Source organism: Pogona vitticeps, chromosome 3, assembly GCF_051106095.1.
Source record: "Pogona vitticeps strain Pit_001003342236 chromosome 3, PviZW2.1, whole genome shotgun sequence".
Lineage (NCBI taxonomy): Eukaryota > Metazoa > Chordata > Lepidosauria > Squamata > Agamidae > Pogona > Pogona vitticeps.
The window spans coordinates 6584897-6602347 of NC_135785.1; the positions used below are offsets into that span (position 1 = coordinate 6584897).

At 44.2% G+C, this 17451-nt stretch overlaps 1 protein-coding gene across 1 annotated transcript in view; it reads left to right on the top strand.

Annotated features, from left to right (window-relative positions):
• The window catches only part of LOC110090058 (matrix metalloproteinase-23), a 29547-nt gene extending 13089 nt beyond the window's left edge, over positions 1 to 16458 (top strand). The window contains exons 4-8 of the mRNA XM_020813516.3: positions 612 to 779; positions 4518 to 4682; positions 6913 to 7023; positions 12156 to 12294; positions 14949 to 16458. Coding sequence (XP_020669175.3) covers positions 612 to 779; positions 4518 to 4682; positions 6913 to 7023; positions 12156 to 12294; positions 14949 to 15183 — 818 coding nt within the window. The 3' untranslated portion in view covers positions 15184 to 16458. The remainder of the gene's footprint in view (positions 1 to 611; positions 780 to 4517; positions 4683 to 6912; positions 7024 to 12155; positions 12295 to 14948) is intronic.
• The last annotated feature ends 993 nt before the right edge of the window (positions 16459 to 17451 follow it).

Below are 17451 nucleotides of genomic sequence, written 5' to 3' on the forward strand. Positions count from 1 at the left end.
ATCCTGGCCTGCACAGCCAGTGGTGAAGGCTTCTGGGCGTTTTAGTCCAGGAACCTCTGGGGACTCCAGTTTTGGAAACACTGCTACTCTACTAGACATAGTGTGATAGCTTGGAAGGAAGGAAGATACCGAATTTTTCCGTCTATAAGACGCCCCCATGTATAAGACACCCTCCACTTTTCTTATCCAAAATTAGGAAAAATAAGTGAGGCTTAGCAAGGGTGGGGGGGAAAGGGATCAAAGTGCTGCAGGATCGCTTTGATCCCTGCTTTCTCCTCCACTTGTTTTTGTTCTCTCCTCAGCTTACTTCCGTGTATAAGACGACCCTCAATTTTTAGTCTAAAGATTTTAGATAAAAGTATGATCTTATACATGGAAAAATATGGTAGTTTGATAGATGAGGATTTCTATCAGGTGCTAGTCAATTGACTAAGGTCTCCCTCTTGCTGAGCAAAGGACTGGCTTTGTGCTGAGGGAGAGTCCGGTTCAAATCCACGTTTCCCCTTTTAGCTCCACGGAAGGTCTCAGACCCCTAATCTGTGTACTGTAAAAGCTACAGGGTCAATTGCGAAGAATCATCATGTTCTCCATTGTTGGGTTGTGTTGGGCAGGTTTCTACACCTTTAACCACACGGACTGCTGGTTCTCACCCACGCATCCTTGTTTCGACGGACTGAATGGAGAGCTAGCTCATGCTTTCCTCCCTCCCCACGGTGAAATCCATTTTGATAACCACGAATTTTGGATCCTGGGACGCTCCCGCTTCAGCTGGAAACAAGGTACTAGCATTTGCCTCAACAGCATGTATTACTTCTGTCCTCTTCTGTATGAATCAGGATGAGTTAAACAACGGGGATGTTATGTCCGTAGTGGTGCAGCAATGGTCACCAGTACCTGGGACAAGTACTGTGCCCCATCAAGGCGGACAAGGGAGAGAGCCTGGCACTGGTGGAGCGCCTTCCTGCCCCACATGCCCCACCTGCTTTGTGTACACTGGGGAGAAAGCAGCTGGGCTACTCTTGGCCACATCTGCGTTAAGTACCCTTAGGCTGCTTCTGACTTTTGATGACCATAGTATGGTCTTTGCGGTAGGTAAGATGTTCAAGGAGCAGCTTTCCATTGCTACCCCTCCAGTGAGGTTCCATGGCCAAGAAGGGATTTTGAACCCAGGTCTCCAGAGACCTAGTCTAAATTTCTCTTCTATCCAGCACGTTGGCTCTCAACACAGGTCATTTATACCAGTGGTTCTTAACCTTTTTGAAAGAAACGCCCCCTTGAGCCATTGAGGAAGTTATCATCGCCCCCCTTCCCACGATGATGATATTTATTTATTTATTTATTTATTTATTTATTTGTTTGTTTGTTTGTTTATTTATTTATTTATTTATTTATTTATTTAGTTAGTTAGTTAGTTAGTTAGTTAGTTAGTTATTTATGAATGACACTTAAATCCAATGACCCCTGAAAACAAAATTCAATTCCAACAAAATGAAATGCCCCCAAAAAGTAACATTTAATGATTCAGTTGCCATCGAATTTTAAGACGCAAAAAGAAATATAAAAAAGGGCATAAAAACAAACTTCAATGCAGGAACTAAAACTTTCAAGACAAAAACTCTGAAACTAAATTAAGATTGGAGGAAAATATATATTCATGCGCATTGTAAAAAGGCTGCAGCCAACTTCACAGGTTTGGCTTGCTCCAGCGCCCCCCTACCGCCCCCTTCTGTTCCAGCGCCCCCACACCGCCCCTTTTCGTTCTACTGCCCCCCTGAAAAATGAAATCTCCCCCTGGGGGGCATTATCGCCCACGTTAAGAACCACTGATTTATACAGTAAACCGTTGGCATTTTCCGTTTGGTTGGCTTGATAAAGAATTAACACAACTCCTAAATAAACAGTATGATCCTCTCCTGAGATTTCACACGTTTCATCTGATCTATGAGGAACGGTGCTTGTCAGAGCTTGGAGAAGTTACCTGGTGGAGAGCAAGTCCCGGAATCCCTCAGCCAGGATGGCCAACTTGCAGATTTGTATGAACTGGAGTCTCCGAATAGTTAATTTTTTCCAATCTCTAGTCTTGGCTTCAAGAGATGCCAGTCTAAATTTTTTTTTTAACAGCAGTGCCCTCCTCCCCTTTTCAACATGGTTTTCAGGGGTAAAGAGGGGGGAAAGGCAGTAGTTGTGGTTTGAAGAAGTGATGTCCTGAAGAAAACTCCATCCTCCTTGAATTCCATAAACGAGGAAAGGCAACTGCTTGATTAAAACCTTTACTGGAAGCATCCTTTTAGATGGGGGAACATATCAAGCCCTGTTGGTACAAGATAACACAACAAATTTGGTTTTGCCCCACTGCGGGGGCTGCACCCGTTAAATTCCCATTTCTCCAGATTCACTCTGTATTGCAAGCTAACACTGGGTTTATCCCAGTTTAACGCTCGTGGCTGTTCTCAAAGTACTTTGGGAATTGCAGCTACGAGTCAGGTGTCCCTCCTGGCATTTTGATTCTTGACAGGAGACTCCCAACTTAGAGCCCAATTACACTGGTGATTTGTATTGATTTCAGCAACCTAGTATTTTAAATTGGTTTCAAGTCACATGTTATATACGTTGACTTGTGCATTCACTTGATAAACAACAATTCCAATTTTATTTATTGATTTGTTTGTTTGTTTGTTCGTTCATTTATATACCGTCCCATTAGCGCATATCCCTATTCTGGTCAGTCAACAATGTCATAACAAAAGATGTAGAAACAAAATTAAAAGCAACTCATGAATCAGATAAAAACAAGAACTACTAATAAAATAAAAGAAAGCAGACCGCCGAAGAATTGATGCCTTTGAATTGTGGTGCTGGAGGAGGCTCTTGAGAGTCCCCTGGACTGCAAGGAGAACAAACCTATCAATTCTAAAGGAAATCAATCCTGAGTGTTCACTGGAAGGACAGATCCTGAAGCTGAGGCTCCAGTACTTTGGCCATCTCATGAGAAGAGAAGACTCCCTGGAAAAGACCCTGATGTTGGGAAAGTGTGAAGGCAAGAGGAGAAGGGGATGACAGAGGATGAGATGGCTGGACAGGGTCATCGAAACGACCAATATGAATTTGACACAACTACGGGAGGCAGTGGAAGATAGGAGGGTCTGGTGTGCTCTGGTCCATGGGGTCACGAAGAGTCGGGCACGACTAAACGACTAAACGAACGAAATGAACTAATAAAAGAGGAGGCATATTCTCTAAATGTGGGAAGACAGGGGTCATAAGGTCAGCCTGGATTGTATACAAAGGCTCTTCTGTAAAGTAAAATCTTCATAAGTTTTTTGAATTGACTGTAAACAATTATTTACTGTCAGGATAATGCTTATGAAATGCTGAGGATAACAGTATGTGGCTGGTTGTTGGTGGCAAGATTGTTGGAGTGATGCAGCACTAATCTTTTTAATAATTTTTTTAAAATTGGGCAGATGGCACAGCCACTGCCATCTGAAACTCAGAAATACTGAACAATGAACATCAACAATCAATTTAAATAGTCGTGTAATCTTAAAAAAACTACCTGCCTCTCCCAAGAAAACTCACATTGCGGCAAAAAAAGAGAGGCTTCCTCGTGTGCCACGTGGCTGGGATTTTAAAAATTGATTTTAGTTATGCAAAGCTAGATCCAACAACGGTTCTTATTGTCAGTATAACTGCACCCTTTGTTAAACGTCTAAGCACAATCCTGCCCTAAGAGTGACTTCTCCTGCTGTTGATAATGGAGATGGCGGTTCAGTTCCAAGGATGCCTAGATGCACACATGATGTGCACACTCAGAAATGAACATTTCTCTCCCCTCCCCCCACCCCGCCTTTGAAATAAATGGAGTCTGGTTTGCATTGCTTTGAAGGGAAAATATGATGAAACACCCCCGTTTCTTTTGCTATGTGCACAGTCAGTATGAACGGCAATGAACGGTCATGCAGGAAGCTGCTTGAAAAGCGAATCCCCAGTGTTTGAAAGTCTCCCCTTCTCTTAAATCCAATAAATAAATATAGTAAATAAAATCCATATTGGTTCTCCTGCCTTTTTCTTAATTAGTTCATCTGACGATGTTCCTGAGTCTATAGATTCTCAGGATTCTGAGATTCTGTGTTGAAACAAACAGTGCTTTTCCTCCCCCATGATGTTAGATCCTGAACTGTTTTTGGCAGCCTTCCCCAACCTGGTCTGTTGTTGGACTACAGTCCCCATTGTCCCCAGCCACCTTCCATACACTTGGAGAGCATCAGGATGAAGACACCAGGGGTCGTTTGAGCAGGAAGAGAAGGAACACCGTTGTATAAAATTGGGTTGTTACTTCTCCCAGAATGGTGGTGTGCTATTCCGGAGCTTTCTAGAGGAACCTAGAACTTTTCATGCAGGATTCTTATTAAAGGCAGATTAATCCGTGTTCTACGATGACACTGCAGGTTTTCAGATTTTTCTTGTCTACTGCTTTTTTTAAAATGTAATTTCATTTAAACTCTTCTTTTTGGCAGGTGTCTGGCTAAATGACTTGGTCCAAGTGGCGGCGCATGAGATCGGCCATGCTCTGGGCCTGTGGCACTCCCGGGACGTCCGTGCCCTCATGCATCCGAATGCCACCTACAGTCGGACATGGCGTATCGGCCAGGATGACGTCTGGGCCATCCAACGGCTATACGGTGAGAAGTGTTCGAGTTTTTACAACCTTGTTTGTCTAGAAGGGACCTTTCTGGGCTGGGGTGACTTGTATCAATTTATCCAGTGCTAAACAATCATTCCCTCCCACCTCTGAATTCGAAGAGAGCTTCACCTCTCGGCTGAGTTTTCTTTTCCCTTTCTTTGTTGTCAATCAGTCGGTTTGTTTAGTTTGCTGTTGATCTGTCCACAACCGTAAGCAATGAAACATTTTTATTCTTTCCCCTACAAAGGTCTCAGAGTGAGTTACTGAGACTGTAAGTGCCAGTTGATGAGACAAAGGGGTAGACTATCAGGGGAGCTTGTGGTTATTCCCTGTGAGTTGCTGTACATCTACTGGGTAGCAAAAGGAATGTTACCAGAAATGCAAAACTCTGCAACAAGAAGTCCATCTGGCAGGCTGTTCCCAAACCAGGAGGTACCAATGGCTGTTGTCTTGTGCCAACTGAAAGCCCTTTCTCTGTAGATGCAGTTGTGTTTAACCCAACGGGACGCCTTCTCACAAAACCCTGGTGCTTCATTTTGATGGAGTTACATTATGAGATTTGTTGTATTTTCCAGCATTCTACCTTCTAAGCACTTCTGAGACCTTACCGTACCTCCGTGCCTTTGCTCCACTGAGATGGCCTTGTAGCCTGGAGGTGGTGCCTGCACTCCCACGTCCCTGTACCATGTTGCAGGAGTTACCGATCTGAAACATTTATTTATTTATTCATTGATTGATTGATTGATTTGATTTGATTTGATTTGATTTGATTTATACCCCGCCTATCTGGACTATTCGTCCAAACTTCTTGCTGGTCCTTTCAAAGGGGCACTTGGTCATGTTACAGATAACAGATCATTAGAAGCTGAGACTCCTGAAATAAGTTTCATGTCTGATTGTCACAACAGCCACTGTTTTACACCTTCTGCAGCTTGCAAAGTAGCTTCCTTTGTTTTGCAATGGGTCTCCAGGCCATGCCAGCATGTTCTTTGCCAGCAAGTCTGATTTCTCAAATACAAAGGGCTGCCGGAATCAAATTGCTGAGACAGTATCAGTGCCGATGATGAGTTATTTGTACTTTGGACTTCCTTTTTTCAGGAATAAGACACAAAGAAAAACAGGTTTGTTCTGGCATAAGCTTTGGTGGACAAAAGTCTCCTTCAGAAGATGTCTAAAATATTATTCTAACTTTCCGTGTGTGTGTCTGTGCACTTGTGTTTAGATACACACAAAGACGCAGGTGATGTCAGCTATAAAGGAAACACAAAGCATAAAAGCATACAGTTGAAGCTTAAACGTGTGCAAAATACGCACAGTGACGTGTGCTAAGTCACACCTATAGTGGGACAGAAAATCACATTATATCGCAAGTCAGATTCTTCTGAAGTCTAAATCTTGATCTGATTATCCTCCAGATCAGGGATGAGCAACATACAGCCTCGTAATATAATTCCAAGTCCCTCTGCAAGCAATCATTCATTTCAACAAAAGCCAGCATCCCAGAGGAAAGATTGGGAGACAGAGGAGGCCACTGGAAAGAAAGAAACGACTTTTAGCTAATACAGTGGTGCCTCGGTAGACGAAGATAAACCGTTCCACTGAAATCGCTGTTTAGCGAAATCATCGTCTAGCGAAAAGCATTTCCCCATTGGAATGCATTGAAACCTGTTTAATGTGTTCCAATGGGGAAGAATTGTCGTTGTCTAGCGAAGATCGGCCATAGGAAAGATGCTTTGCAAACCGCCGATCAGCTGTTTAAATCACTGTCTTGCGAAGCTTAGGTCCCGAAAACACCTGTTTTGCGAGCACGGAGGGACCTGTCAAAATTGTCATATAGCGAAAATCGGTTTGCGAAGCAGGGACCAAACACTGTCCAGTGAAATTCCCCCATAGGAATCACTGTTTTGCGAATCGCTGTAGCGATCGGAAAAAAATCAATGTCTAGCGAAAAAACTCATGTGGGGTAACTGTCTTGAACTTGAACTTGAAATGGCTGGCACCCCCTTCCCAGATGCTCTGCCCGCTCTTGCCTTTGACCAGCCCCATTGCCCGGCTAGATTTACTTCCCGAAGGGTGCCCTTCAACAGCAGTGACTTCCAGCAACAAAGCTGAGCCTTTTGTCTTCTGCTCTGTAGGCGCCAGCCTTTATCAGTTTAGGAGAACAACCTGGTGGCTTGACCAAGTCTGTACTCCGTTCACCTGTTTTCCTTCCCTTTCCAAACTTGCAGGGTGCGTGGATGAGAAGAGGCAATGCCAGCCGTGGGCCCGGCAGGGCCTCTGTACCCGACAGCGAACCTTCATGAAAAGGCATTGTCCCCGGATCTGCAACGCCTGCTTTGGTGAGAGTCCAGTTCTCTTTATTATAGACTCTTGAGCTCGTAAGGATTCAGACCACCATCACCCACGAATGCCAAAAACTGCGGACAACGTCAAACCCTATGCATATAATAATCTCTGGCTCCCTCCAGTGGCCAGTTCTGGTAATTACATCGTGGAAATAGCCATTTCTGCATCCCCCCCCCAATATTTGCATATTGTGGATAAGTAAAACTGTGGATATCGATTCCGCAGACATGGGGTCCCACTGTATACTACCGTGTTTCCCAAAAATAAGACCAGGTCTTATATTAATTTTTGTTCCAAAAATGCATTTTTGCTTATTTTCAGGGGATGTTTTATTTTACAGTCCTGTCATCTTCTGGTTGCTGCACCAGGGTGGAGGGCGGGGTTTCACTTAACTAGGGCTTATTTTTTGGGGTAGGGCTTATATTATGATCATCCTGAAAAACCATACTAGGGCTTATTTTCAGGTTAGGTCTAATTTTCAGGGAAACAGGGTATCAACTGTGACTCCCCCTCCCCCTATAGGGAGATTCTCCCCCCCCCCCCCATGCTGCCCAGCCATCATGGATGCTGTAAGACAGGGTTTCATCTACTGTGGGTTGGACTAGATGATCTTTAAGATTCCTTCTTTCTTGATGATTCTGGAGAACCTTCAGTCATGTCACTTCAGTCCTGGGGCTCACACCAGCAATCTGAAATGATAGTAACTTGCAAAGAATGCTAGGGCCAATGGAGAAATAATAAGTTCAAGATCGGTGCTGTTAAATTAAAAATACCATCAAAATGGCTTTGAGCTACTGCTGCTTAGCTAGGCCACCTTTTCGTTTCCCATCCAGGTACTATGCGTACTTGACCTTAACCAAAAAGCCAAGAAGCAAGTCCATCCAGATAGTTAAGAGATCACTTTAGAACTGAATGCAGCTAACTTGTTTCAGAGTAGGAGCTGTAATCTCAACTTGCAACCTTATTCATTCGTAGGTCATCTTTCTCCCAATGAGGGGACTTGAGGTGGCTCAAAGTGTTAAGAAAAAAAATTAGACATTAAAAAGCAATTAAATTATAATAGTAATTAAAATGCATTGAATACTTTTTTTTTAAAAGGCAAAGTGTCAAAAATGTCTTTTTACATACCGTCCCAAAATGCTTGAAGCATTCTTTGAGCAGTTTTACAATTTAATTATGCAAACTAGACATGCCCACCCCCCCCATCCAGCTGGTGTTCAATTTGCTGATCTCGGAAGAACGGCAAGGTGAGTGAACCTTGAGCCGCCTCCCTGGGATTGAACCAGGGTTGTAAAGCAAGCGTTTTGGCTGCAGTACTGCAGTTTCACCACTGTGCCATTGGGCACTCGCTTGATCTTTTCTGAATCACTCCAAAGTGCTAGATATTTGGAAAACAACCCTCCTCAAATATCGGTAGCTTTTTTTTTTCAAGAGCCAGATTCAGTTGTCTTCTGTTTGCGATCTTAAATGGATGCTATTGCGGTGAAAAAGTCCAACTAGTGGCCATGTTTCTTCTTTCTAAATAATGAATATGCAAGACAATCTTTGCCTCTGTTTTATATATATATAAGTGACGTGGTGGCGCTGCGGGCTAAACCGCAGAAGCCCGTGCTGCAGGGTCAGAAGACCAAGCAGTCGTAAGATCAAATCCACGCGACGGAGTGAGCGCCCGTCGCTTGTCCCAGCTCCCGCCAACCTAGCGGTTCGAAAGCATGCAAATGCGATTAGATAAATAGGTACCACCTCGGTGGGAAGGTAACAGCGTTCCGTGTCTAAGTCGCACTGGCCATGTGACCACGGAAGATTGTCTTTGGACAAAACGCTGGCTCTATGGCTTGGAAACGGGGATGAGCACCGCTCCCTAGAGTCGAAAACAACTGGACAAAAATTGTCAAGGGGAACCTTTACCTTTACCTACCTACCAATATATACATATAAAACAAATTTTAACAAGTTTTGTCAGGTCTGCCCTTGCACCATATATATATTTAAATGAACTTGGCACAATGGACAGTGGCCGAATCCTGCCTGCTCTGACCGTGTCTGATTTCTGACTGGGGGATGACGCAGGGAGCGAAGCCACCCTTGAAGATTGAACACATTCCACCGCCAACCTTGCTTCTTGTAGACTCAGAAACCTCCGTGAGTAAAAGCAGGCAGGAAGGTTATTTTGGGAGTGCTCCTGGTCTGACCTCATCAGGTCTTTGATCTCTCCTGGCCAGAGACTAGGCGGACTTTCAGGGAAGCCTCAATGCTTTGCTTTATTCCCAGAAGCAAACTGGCAGCCAACAGAAATATTCACGTTCTGGTGTCCTGTTCTTAGAACAGCGTGTCTCCGTTAAAAACCAGGACGGGCACATTCCGAAGCAACTGTGAACGTTTCCCAAAGCCAACCCTACTTCACGCCTTGCAAAACCTGGGCTTATAGGGCAGTGTTGATGTTAACAGCACGAACCTTCCCAACCGGTGCCCCCACACTCAACAACTTAATTGATTCCCCAACGACGGCTGCAAATAGAGCTGTCCTTAGTCAAACTCTAATTTTCCCGTTGAGGTCAGTGTTAAGAGAGGGTTCGATTCTCTAGCTTTGGTTCAGCCCTTCTCTCCTCTCACTTTTGCTGTGCCCCTTCTGCCCTCTACTCTCTTCCCACACCAATTTCCATGATCTTCCTTGCTTCTTATCTCCCAGGGCGTGGACTTACCTCCCTCTATGACCATCTCCACGCAAGAATTGGAGGTTGTTCATGATTTCGTGTACCTTGGCTCAATGATCTCTGACACTCTCTCCCTAGATGCTGAGCTGGATAAACGCATTGGCAAAGCAGCTACCATGTTCTCTAGACTCATAGAGAGAGTATGGCTTCATAAGAAGCTGACAGCATAGACCAAGATCGAAGTCTATAGAGCCTGTATTTGCAGTGAGTCCTGGACCCTTTGTGCACAGCAGGAGAGGAAGCTGAACACTTTCCATATGCATTGTCTCCAATGTATTTTTGGCATCACCTGGCAGGACAAAGTTCCAAATAGAGTAGTCCTAGAATGAGCTGGAATATTTTAGTATGTATACATTGCTGAAACAGCAACGTCTACGTTGGCTTGGACATGTCATGAGAATAGTTGACGGTCAGATTCCAAAAGGTCTCCTATATGGAGAATTAATGCAGGGAAATTGCCCCAGAGGGAGACCACAGCTGTGATATAAGGAGATCTGCAAGCGGGATCTGAAGGCTTTAGGAATAGACCTCAACAGATGGGAAACCCTGACATCTGAGCGTTCAGCCTGGAGGCAGGTGGTGCATCATGGCCTATCCTATTTTGAAGAGACCCTTGTCCAGCAGGCCGAGACCAAGAGGCAGTACCGAAACCAGCCAAATCAGGGAGCTGGACGGGGGACAGATTGTATTTGTCTTCAGTGTGGAAGGAATTGTCACTCTCGAATTGGCCTTCTCAGCCACACTAGACACTGTTCCAAGACCTCAGTTCAGAACACATTACCATCGTCTCTTGAGACAGAAGGATACCTACACATGCCTACACCTTGCTCCTTCTGCCTCCTGTCTTCTCTTGTCCACTACACCAGCTTCCTTGGACCTTCTCTACCACCTCCACCCTCCCCTATTTTCCTACTTGTTGCATTTCTGGACATCTGTGAGCTCATTATAGAAGTTTTCAGTGCTGGGTAGGGGACTCAAAACACTGAACGGTCATAGGTCTATACATTCATCCAGCAAGGTTTCTTTCCAAGGTATGCAGAGGCCTGACCATTCTCCTTCCAAAAAGTAAGCACCACCATATCTGTCCTGACCACATTCTGAACGCACATGCCCAAATTATATTCTCCTACCCACAATAACACAGCAGAGGCATTTCTAGTACTGCAGGAGAGGCAACGGCATCTCTGTGTACGTAAGGAAAGTGCACAACTCACTTGGGAAAGTTATCCAGAATTAATCATTATTGCAGAGTTTTGAATTTCTGGTAAAACTTCTTTTGCTACACCAAAAGAACACAGATTCACAGAGGAGAATAGCTACAAGTTCCCCCAAAGCGTCCACCCCTTTCTCATTAACAGGTACTTACAGTCTCAGGAACTCCTCTAAGATTTTTGTAGGAAAAGAATGAAATGTTTCATTACTTACAGTTGTGAACAGATCAACAGCAAACTTAAAAGCTGTCTTCAAGAGACTAAAGAGAGGGAAAGGAACATCCAGCAGAGAGGCGGGCTCTCTTTGAATTCAGAGGCAGGAAGGAATGATTGGTTAATGCTAGATTGATTGACAGTCATTCCAGTCCAGAAAAATATCTCCCTGTCACTCAAACTATAGGCAGTGTGCAAAGTTGCAAATAAAACTCTCAACAATTTTTTTTTTTGGGGGGGGGCTTTTTTCCAAATTTCACAGAACTTCAACCTGCTTTAAGTGAAGTAGCCAGTGTGGTAAAAGAGTCAAGGTGTTAGACTACAATCTAGGTTCTAGTCCTTGCAGAGCTTTGAAGCTCTGTGGGTGGCCTTGGGTCACTCACTCTTTTCCAGACTTGGTTGACATCACAGGATTAAAGTGAAGGCAAAGCAAGGAGAAGGAGAATCATCTGTATTGCTCCAAACTCAGTGGAAGAAAGGTGGGATATAAATAAGCATAGGATCCCTGTATCCACAAGAGATTGGTTCTTAGTATGACCTCCCTCTCCCGAATGCTGAAAATCATGGATAATAGCAAACCCTATTACACAGCATGATAAGTGGGGGAAAAAGAAAAAAAGTATTTTCACACGTATTACCAGAACTGACCATACTATGTATAAAACAAGACTCTTTAGTATGGTCTCTGACCCCATCTGGTGGAGAGTTCTTGTAAATACATCATGAAAACATGCATTTTTAGTTTTTTTTTTTTAATTTTTTTACTATTTTCAGACTGCAGATAAGTGAAGCTGTGGATACTGATCCCTCAAATACGTAGGTCCTACAGTACGCCTAGAGTGGTCATGTTACCAGATAGGCGGGATATAAATAGTATAAATAAATAATAAATAAAGTACAACAAACAAATGTTATTCTGTCTCACTAGTGTGCTGATGGACCTGTTGGCCTCGCTGGCTTTCACTTATGTTGATTCCTTCCTTCCAGAGCATTCTGCTGCTGCCACATCTTCCTCCCCTCCACCAGCTTGGCCTTCTCTTGTTCACACTAGATACGTCACAAAAGGCAGGGCCATCACCTTTCGTTGTGGGTTCAGCTCTTCCAACAGGCCACACTTGCAAATCAGGTGAGAAGCTCAAGCTCAGGTAAGGACAGGACAATGGAACATCTCCAACAGGCAGGAGTGTTGCTGGCTATACCTGCTCCAGGTGAGTCCTTTTTTTTTTTGCACAGTCAGTCAGTGGAGCCAGATGACACCAATATCACCTGGGACACCAAATCCATTTTTGGGTTTCAATCCAGGCATCACGCGATCTATCCTGACTCTCCAAAATAAGTTCCACACCCTGCAGAGTGCCCTGAAAGTTTGGACTGAAAATCCGAAGAGCGGAGAAATAATTGCAAAAAAGATAGATTGGTATAGCCAAGCTGCTAGGAAGAAGCAAAAAGAATTCAAAGAAATGGAAAGTCGGGGGGGGGGGGGGAAGGTAGAAAGGAAAGGATCCAAGGTGAAGGCACAACAGGCAGGCAGGCAGGCAGGCAGCAGTCCAAGATGGAGGGCATGAGGAGCTCAGCACACAGTAATCCCACAAAGAACAACAAAGCAAACAGCATTCCTCACTGAATTCCAAATTCCTGCTCCCCTGCTCTTGGATGGAAATGTCTTAACTGTTAGAGCAGTACAACAGTGGAACCAATAAACCACTCATATTAGTGCCTTGAAGCAGAATACAAATAAATAATCAATAACCTCAAGAGGGAGTGAAGGCTCCAACACTAGAAGCATACAAGAGAAAATTGGGCCACCCTCTCTCGGATCGGCTTAGATTTGGACTCCTACATAGAGTTGGACTCGATGGTCTTATATGCCTCTTCCAACTCCATTGTTCTATGGTTCTATGATTCTAATACATAATTTCTTAGGTAATTTGACACACAAAGGGTGAAAGGACCCTTAAAGATTATGTAAAAGTGAGAACGTGAACAAAAACTCATATAAACCTCTTTTATAAATATGAATAATTCACATGGAAAACGCTCCGTTTTGACAACTGCATGAAAGAGAACCCAAGTCTCGTTTTAACCTGAAAGGCCCATTCCTCCTTCAGAATTCTAGGAGTTGCAGTCTCTCCTAAGTAAGATTTCTAAAGTGTATTTAGAATCAAACAGTACCATTTCCTTTCAGGAGGCGAGGCCTCTCCTTCCCAAGGTTAAGCCCTGCCACGTCTATCTTGGATGCACTCTTAGAACACAAACACACCTTCTATTCTGCTGCCTTTTGGAGTTTACAAGGGTGGGAGTGTAAAAAAACGACGACGTACCTTGCCTTTGGATGCTATGCCAGTCTGTTTCCACTAGGGGGACTTGAGACCTCAAAGCCACAGGGCCACCAGAAGTGGAAAAAGCTGATGCAAACTCTATTGCCGGCCTTCTCCTCCCAGGCAGCTAATATAAGCTAAACAAAGTTTTCTATAATACCTTTATCAGAAGGAGTGTGTGTGATCTGTGGGTGGCATGTAGCCTCTCAGGGGAAGTTGTCATGGCCCCAAGAATCCCGCAACTGGGCAGGCGTGGGTGTCAGCCATTCTTCAAAAACCTCAAATGTGGTTTTTTCTGATCCCATAAAGTTCCCATCCGAAGGCAAAGCAGGAATTTCACATCCAGGCACGTTCACTTTTGTTTAAAGGCCAAAATCAGCCATTCTGGGTCCCAAGCTCACTGTAGCTGTGTCTGGATTACTAAATTATCATGTTCAGCCTTGAGAAAAGAAGATTGAGGGGATATTCAATAGCACTTTTCAAATACTTGAAAGGTAGTCATACAGAAGAGGAGCAGGATCTGTTCTTGATCATCCCAACAAACAGGACATGTCATAATGGGCTCAGGTGACAGGAAGACAGATTTTTGTCAAATATCAGAAAAACTTCTTAACTGTTAGAGCAGTACAACAATGGAACCCATGACTTTTGGAGGTGGTGAGTATTCTAACAGAGGTGTTCAAGAGAAATACAGTGGTGCCTCACTTAACGATTGCCTCGCTTAATGAGGAAATCGCTTGACGATTAGGTTTTTGCGATCGCAAAACAATGGTTTAAATGGGAAAAATCCACTTCACGATGATTGGTTCCCTGCCTTGGGTGCCGATTTTCGCATTACGACGATCTAAAAACAGCTGATCGTTGGGTTTCAAAATGGCCACCGGGTGTACAAAATGGCCCCCCGCTGTTTTCTAGGACGGATTCCTCGCTTTAGAGGCAGCGAAAATAGCTGCCCTTATGGAGGATCTTCGCTGGATGGTGAGTTTTCAGTCCAGTGGAACGCATTGAAGGGTTTTCAATGTGTTTCAATGGGCTTTTTTATTTCGCTTAACGAGAATTTCGTTCTACAGCGATTTTGCTGGAACGGATTATCCTCGTTAAGCGAGGCACCACTGTATAGGCAACCATTTTTCAGATCTGCTTTGATTTGGATTCCGACATTGAATAGGGGGTTTGGACTTGATGCCCTTATAGGCCCCTTTCAGCTTCATGATTCTGTGATCTTAGGCAATCCTTCAAGTTCTCCAGAACCCTTCTCCAGGGTAGAAAATGCAGAGTTTATGGGTAGGAAGAAGAGGAAAGAACCCCCACCCCAAAAAATACACATCTCTGTGTAGATGTTCTTTGTCCATTTTAATTTGGAGCTTTCTTTGTCTGTGGGGCTAAGAAAGGAATTTTAGAACCCTGCAGCTTGTTTTTAGGCACAGATCACCCCCCTTTTACTTTTTCTCTTTTTTTCCAGCTGGTATAAAGATGGGCAGCCCTTCACCCAGTCTGTCCAAGGATTTGAGCTGCTTCCCAACCAAGACCTGCGCGTTCTCGCCACGGAGTTTAGCGAAGGGCGATACAGCTGCTTGATCCGTCGTGGCACCAGGACTCTCCGTGCGAATTCCTGGCAGATAAAGCTCAAAGACGAACGACCGTTGCGCCCGACCCTCGGAGCACCAAAGGGCACCCAAAGGAAAACGGTGAACTGAAGTAATCGTAGAAAAGGAGCGGTAGAAGGATCTGTGTAGAGATTTGTCCTGGACAGAGCAGCAAGGGCTCTCCATGACCCTTCCCTCTTTTCCCCTTGTGACTAATTTTTTAATCCGAGTACTAATCATGAGAGTCCCAAGGAAAACATTTGCAGCCGGATGTGCGGATCTGTGTCAACAAACCAGTTCACTTCCCATCTTCATCAAGAGCAGGTCTTTTGTCAGGTTAATAGGTCTTAATTCAAGACCATTCAGGAAGTACCCTAATTACTTGTAATTACAAATACTTTGGAATTTATTCTATCCCACAATACTGTATACTGCTGCTGGTAAAGTATACTGCTACCCCTTTCCAGTTCTATGTGTGGAACTGGAAAGGGATAGGATGCAGAAAATGAGGATGTTGGGGGTGAATGACAGGATACAAAATATTGTACTTGCAAATCCAAAAATTGGACCTTATGAACACTAGCAGTACTCAACCACTCCCTCCTTTAAACCGCTGAAAAAGAACATTTGAAAAACAGGAATAAATTTCCATGTGAAATAATTTGTGCATATTGATCACAAATTCTTGGGTTCGGAGACCACCGATTTCTTAATTCTTAGCCTGTGTCCACCTATCTGGATCACTGTTTCGCGCCTGGCTCTGGTTGATGGACCATGTGGTTCAAATAGAACATATCTCTTGCATGTGACATACAGTGGTGCCTCACAAGACGAATTTAATTCATTCCGCGGTGAATGTTGTCTTGCGAAAAATTTGTCTTGCGAAATGCGTTTTCCCATAGGAATGCATTGAAATCTAATTAATGCGTTCCTATGGGCAAAAAAATGTCAGAACAAAGTAAAATTTGGTTTACAAAGGGTTTATTAAGTGCTCTTTAAATCCATACATATTGTGCAGATGATTTAAAAAATTTCAATTAAAAACTTTTAAAAACATCATAGAAAAACATTTAAAAATCAGCAAACATGGGGCAGAAATAAAAAACAGAAGACATTTGTCTTACGAAGCACAGCCTTAGGAACATTTGTCTTGCGAGTCATCAGCCCCCCATTTCCAAAACCGTTTGTCTTGCGAGTTTTTTGTCCTGCGAGGCATTTGTCTTGCGGGGCACCACCGTATATTTTTATTAGAACCAACAGGTCCATCAGAAGAGGTGTCAGGATCTCCCAGGTGATTAATCTCAATATGCTAATATTTACCTATTTGTATAATCCTACCCCGGCATTTTCAGGCTGAGCTATAATAAAATGAGAAGGTAACCAGCACCTTTTACAACAGCTCGTTTTACACTGGTGTAGGAAACTAGAGAAGCAGGACCTTCTACGAGCACAGCTTATGTATAATGAGCTACTGCTTCGCCTCTTAATTTTCGTGTTTCCTACTTTTATGTCTACCTTTGAAATGACTGGTTCGGAAGGAAGGGGATGCCAACTTGGCTTGCCCTGGCATGATGCATCGCTTTGTACAGTAGCTCCTGTTCTGCCACCCCATCCCTCATCGCCTACAGCTCTGGGATGACTAGTCGAAAAGGACACCTGCCTGATTCATCATCATCACCCCAGGATTCAGCGAGGGCCACCTCTGTGAGACAAAGCAGCCACCTTTAGAAGGAATCTCCAAGGCACGTAGCCATGGCAACCAGGAGGATGAGTTTGTGAAGGCTAGGCAGGACCTTTTGTGTCTGTCCAAGGGGTTTTCTTGGCAAAGATACTGGAGTGGCTTGCCACTTCCTGCTCCAGGTGGATCGCGTTGAGTCAGAACTCTCCACTAGGACTTCTCTGTCTTAGGTGTCCCTGCACGGCATAGCCCATCGCTTCTCTGAATTACCCAAGCTCCTTCATCACAACAAGGCAGCAATCCATGAAGAAGGACCATAAATAAGGCTGACCGCCGAAGAACTGATGCTTTCGAGAGTCCCCTGGACTGCAAGGAGAACAAACCTATCCATTTTGAAGGAAATCAACCCTCATTGGAAGGACAGATCCTGAAGCTGAGGCTCCAATACTTTGGCCGTCTCATGAGAAGAGAAGACTCCCCGGAAAAGCCCCTGATGTTGGGAAAGTGTGAAGCCAGGAAGAGAAGGGGATGACAGAGGACGAGATGATTGGACAGTGTCACCGAAGTGACCAGCATGAATTTGACCCAACTCCGGGAGGCAGTGGAAGACAGGAGGGCCTGGCGTGCTCTGGTCCACGGGGTCACAAAGAGTCGGACACGACTTAACAACTAAACAACAACACTTGTCCACTGGAACATAT